The 5,175-nt window shown below is 45.4% G+C and overlaps 1 protein-coding gene across 1 annotated transcript in view; it reads left to right on the forward strand.

Moving 5' to 3' along the window:
• LOC107300961 (translation initiation factor eIF-2B subunit epsilon-like) overlaps window positions 1-3,919 on the forward strand; it is a gene marked incomplete at both ends in the record, with an annotated part of 9,517 nt that extends 5,598 nt beyond the window's left edge. The window contains 3 exons of the mRNA XM_015830240.1: window positions 2,070-2,150; window positions 2,556-2,633; window positions 3,610-3,919. Of these exons, the coding sequence (XP_015685726.1) occupies window positions 2,070-2,150; window positions 2,556-2,633; window positions 3,610-3,919 (469 nt within the window). The remainder of the gene's footprint in view (window positions 1-2,069; window positions 2,151-2,555; window positions 2,634-3,609) is intronic.
• Window positions 3,920-5,175: the final 1,256 nt, after the last annotated feature.

Below are 5,175 nucleotides of genomic sequence, written 5' to 3' on the forward strand. Positions count from 1 at the left end.
TCCGCCGAGTCGTGACCTAGATCCTCCGGATATGGCCCAAGCTCCGTCAGAAACCTCTCCGGGTCCATCAGGCGCCTGGGACGGAACCATCTAGGCGGTTCCGTCTCCCTGCGGCGGGGGGAAGCGGTCCGGAAGTCCATCCTAAGGAGAGCATGATCTGACCATGACAAGGGCTCTATATTTATCTCCCCCATTTCCAAATCATTCTGCCACTGGCCAGAGACAAAAATTAGATCTAGTGTGTGTCCTCCCGTGTGAGTGGGGGCATGAACTAATTGGGTCAAGTCCATGGTCGTCATGGAGGCCAAGAACTCCCGAGCCACCGTCGACGTTTCACCCGCCGATGGCAGGTTGAGATCCCCCATAACTATAAGTCTGGGGGTCCCAACCGCCATCTTAGCTTCTGTGGTCATCTTATGTATTTTTGCACCTTTATTTCCCCTCATCAGTACAGATAAAATATTTTTATTTTATTTAAGTGTTTATTAATTTTCAGGTTTATTTCTCATGTCAAACAATGATATACAAAGCCTATCTTTTTCTATAGTGGCTTAAAATGTGGTTTGGGAACGCATTCAGGTTTTTTTATATTATTCCTTATGGGGAAAATTTGTTTGGTGCTCATCATTTCTCTGTACCCATCATCTCCTGGAACCAATTAACAATAAGTACTGAGATTCCACTGTATTAATAGATTAGGAATTGGTTATCAATTCGGATTGGCCGGTGGCCTTGGGCAGTTCATTCTAGATCAGGCTTGGATTATCAATGCTCACTGTAGGACTAAAGGATGGATTAATATAAAAATGTACTTTTAAGAGGTAGCTAGCTTGGTTTTTGGTTCACTGTCCTCTTGGGACAGCTTGAATGCAAGTACTAACAAAACGATTTTATAAGTGAAACTGATTCTCCATTTTGTTAGACTAGCCCATATAAGTGAGGAGATAAAGCAGATACTCGTAATAATAATAATAAAGTTGGAAGGGACCTTGGAGGTCTTCTAGTCTACCCACTGCCAGCAGTTCGATCCAGACCCGCTCAAGGTTGACTCAGCCTTCCATCCTTCCGAGGTCGGTAAAATGAGCACCCAGATAGTTGGGGGCAAATAGGCTGACTCTGTAAACCGCTTAGAGAGGGGCTGTAAAAGCACTACATAGCGGTATATAATTGCTATTGCCCTGGGTGGCTGTCGTGTGATTCCCCCCCCCCCCATGGTCTGTTCTAGTCCAGGGCTTTTCAACCTTTTCACCCATTGTACCACTTTTAGGATATGGTAATATCCGAATGCCACCAGTCGCCTAGCAAGGTGTCAAAAACTTGATGACCAAAAAAAGGAAAAAAGTTATAAAGTACAGGTAGTCGAAGTTACAATGGCACTGAAAAAAGTGCCCCCCAAGGCACAGCCGAGCAAGACACCTGCCTGCCCACCTGGCGGCGCTCTTCCTCCTGTCCGAGGTTTTCATTGTTGTGAGCATTTCTGTTGAGAATTGGCAGTGGGGGTGGGGGTGTTTGGTTTTTATTCCCCCGTCTGCTGGGTGGTTGCAGCAGGTTTTGGTCACTTCACATGACCCTGGGACACTGTGACCGTCATAAATATGAATCGGTTGCCAAGCATCTGAATGTAAATCACAAGACCCTGGAGAGGCTGCAACATTCCAGCTGATTGGCGCTTCTTCTGCACTCAGCAGAAGCGCCAGGATCAGCGCCGAGCTCCAGCTGGAGCCTAGCACCGATCCTGGCGCTTCCACTGAGCCCTGACACTCCCGAAGAAGCGCTGATCCTGGGGCTTCCGCTGAGCCCTGACAGCCCTGCAGCTCCAACCATCTCTTGCTCAGGCTTGTGCGGTGCTGCCACCGGTTCAGCTCATTCCCCTCCCCCGCTACCACTTTTCTAGGATGGTCACGTACCACCTGCCAGGTGCCAATGTACCACAGGTGGTACCCGTACCACTGGCTGAAAAGCCCTGTTCTAGTCTCTTCAAGAGACCCATTCCCAGCTCGCAGAGAGTCGCTTTGGCAGCGAATGAATATATGTAGGTCTTCACTGTATTTTTTGTTTGTTTCTTCTAGAGCTTGTTTCACAGCCACGTCGAAGAAGTGCAAGTGCGGAACGATTTGCTAGACTGCCATATTAGCATCTGTTCTCCCCAGGTAGGTGGTACAAAAAGCATCAGGAATTACGAGCAGACCTTGCTTATATTCTCTCATCGTGCCAAATTATAATTTGCTTAACCATGCTTGGGTGGACACCGCAACCCTCGTAAACACGTGCCAGCTGCCGTTTTTGATGCTGAAACGGTTGTAAGTATGAAAAAGAGTCATGTCACTTTTTTTCGGTGCCGCTGTTAACTTTGAATGGGCGCTAAATGAAATATTCTAAATTGAGGACTCCCTCTGGTGCCCTCCGTGTTCCTTTTTTTTGCACTTCAGTTTATACTTTGGATGAGACACATTCATAGTTCTTCGTGCCAAAGGTTGAGACACTCTTGTTTCAGACACAATTATAACATTTAAAGTTGTATTAGAAAAACAACCTTTTTTGTTCTTCCCTTGTAGGTGACCGAGCTGTTTACAGATAATTTTGATTATCAAACTCGGGATGACTTTGTACGTGGCTTGTTGGTGAATGAAGAGGTAAATATGTAGTGGGAATAATAATAATGTTGGAAGGGACCTTGGAACTCATCTAATCCAACCCCCTTCTCAGGCAGGAAACCCTATACCATTTCAGACAAATGGCTGTCCAGTCTCTTCTTAAAAACCCAAATTCCAGACCAGATTCTTACTGATTCCTGATGATTTGCAGAAGCTAAGACACCTTAATAATAACAGTAATAATTCATTAAACCTACAGGCCGCCACAATCGCACAAAAATTATTAATTTATGTATTTATTAAACTTACATGCCGCCCATCTCACATAGAGGTGATTCTAGGCTGCTTACAGTTGACAAAAGCATCAAGATGAAACATTAAGACAATAAATATCTCAGGGGCTGCCCCAAAGAAAAGGGAGTCAAGCTATTCTCCAAAGCACCTGAAGGCAGGACAAGAAGCAACGGATGGAAACTCATCAAGAAGAGAAGCAATCTAGAACTAAGGAGAAACTTCCTGACAGTCAGAACAATTAACCAGTGAAACAACCTCCCTCCAGAAGCGGTGAATGCTCCAACACTGGAAGTTTTTAAGAAGAGACTGGACAGCCATTTGTCCGAAATGGTATAGGGTTTCCTACCTGAGCAGGGGGTTGGACTAGATAACCTCCAAGGTCCCTTCCAACTTTTATTATTATTATTATTATTATTATTATTATTATTATTATTATTATTATTATTATTATCTTCATCATCATCATCATCATCCATTTTTCAGTGCCGTTGTAACTTTGAACGGCCACTAAGCAAATGGTTGTAAGTCTTGAACTACTTGTAACGTTCCAGATGACATCCCAAGGAAAATATTCCTGACAGTGAGAACAATCAGTGGAAGGTTGGAAGGGACTTCGGAGGGCCATCTAGTCCAACCCCTTGCTCGAGCAGGAGATCCTTACAGAATCACAGAATACCAGAAAATTTGAGGTCTTTCTTAATAGCCCTTCTCTATTCCTCAGGTCCTTGGGAACCAGATCCATATGTACGTGACCTCAGAAGAATACGGCACCTCTGTTTCCAATTTGTCGATGTACGAGTCGGTGTCCTCGGACATTCTGCAACGTTGTGTCTATCCCATAACCCCAGAGATGAACTTCATCAATGGGAAGCAGAGCTGCACTCATTCCCGCCACAATATTTACCGGGGTGCTGAAGTTAGTCTGGGCCAGGAGAGCGTGCTGGAAGAGAACGTACTCGTGGGGCAAGGAACGTCGGTGGGCAAAAAATGTTGCATAACCAACAGCGTCATTGGGCCCAATTGCAAAATAGGTAAGTTCTGTTGCCCGCAAAATAGGGGGCAGTTTGGCCTGAAGAGACCTTTGCCACGCTTGGAGTGCCGGTACAGGAAACATGACGGAAAGAAGTCTTAATACAGGTGGTCCTCAACTTACGACCACAACTGAACCCCAGATTTCTGTGGTCAAGCAAGACATTTCTTAAGTGAGTTTTGTCCCATTTTACAACCTTTCTTGCCTCAGTTGTTAAGTGGATCACCGCAGGTGTTTAGTTAGTAACCCGGTCGATAAGTGAATCCGGCTTCCTCCATTGGCTTTGCTTGTCGGAAGGTCGCCAAAGGGGATCATGTGAGCCCCGGAGGACACTGCAACCGTCATAAATATGGACCAGTTGCCAAGGGTGCGAATTTTGATCATGTGACCAGAGAGAGGCTGCAACCGTGTGAAAAAGTGTCATCACTCACTTCGGTGCCGTTGTAACTTGGAACCGTCACTAAGCAAAGCATCGTAAGCCGAGGACTACCTGTAATTGTTGAAACCTGAGGGGTGGTGATGCAAAATATGAAGACTGGATCAAACCACCATTCCCGTCAGATTTCGTGCAGTTGCTAATTTACTGGGGAGAAATTTACAGCTAATTGACTCCAGAGGCAAAACCAGACAGGAACAGCATGTTAGGATGGCTTGCAATAGTCTAGCCAGGGGTAGGCAACCGTGGCTCTTTTATGACTTGTGGACTTCAACTCCCAGAACTGACTCAGGAATTCTGGGAGTTGAAGTCCACAAGTCATAAAAGAGCCAAGGTTGCCTACCCAGGTCTAGACACAAACTACATAGGGTAAATGATTGATTTGAATCCAGGTCTTCCCCATCACATGTAAAGTGTGGCTCTCTTGATTGAGTATTGCTAAGCCAGCGAGGAGTTAAGTGAATCTGGCTTCTCATTAACTTGGCTTGTTGGAAGCTGGCTGGGAAGTTTACACATGGTGATCATGTGACCCCCAGGATAGTGCAACTATCATAAATACATGTCAGCTAGCCAGCACCCCAATTTTGATCATGTGACCATCGGGAGGCTAGAATGGTCGTAAGTGTGAAAACCGGTCATAAGCCAGTGCAGTTGTAACTTGGAACGGTCACGAAACCAACGATTGTAAGTTGAGAACCACCTACATCATGGCTTCTGAGCTGTAGGATTTCACGTAAAGTGCAAAGGAAAAACAAACCACATTACACCGTGGGACAGTGAATAGACACAACTAGCTTATGTATTGTAAGCAGACACCTGGA

The sequence above is a fragment of the Protobothrops mucrosquamatus genome, unplaced genomic scaffold, assembly GCF_001527695.2.
Source record: "Protobothrops mucrosquamatus isolate PMUCROS unplaced genomic scaffold, P.Mucros_1.0 scaffold9345, whole genome shotgun sequence".
In the NCBI taxonomy this organism is placed as follows: domain Eukaryota; kingdom Metazoa; phylum Chordata; class Lepidosauria; order Squamata; family Viperidae; genus Protobothrops; species Protobothrops mucrosquamatus.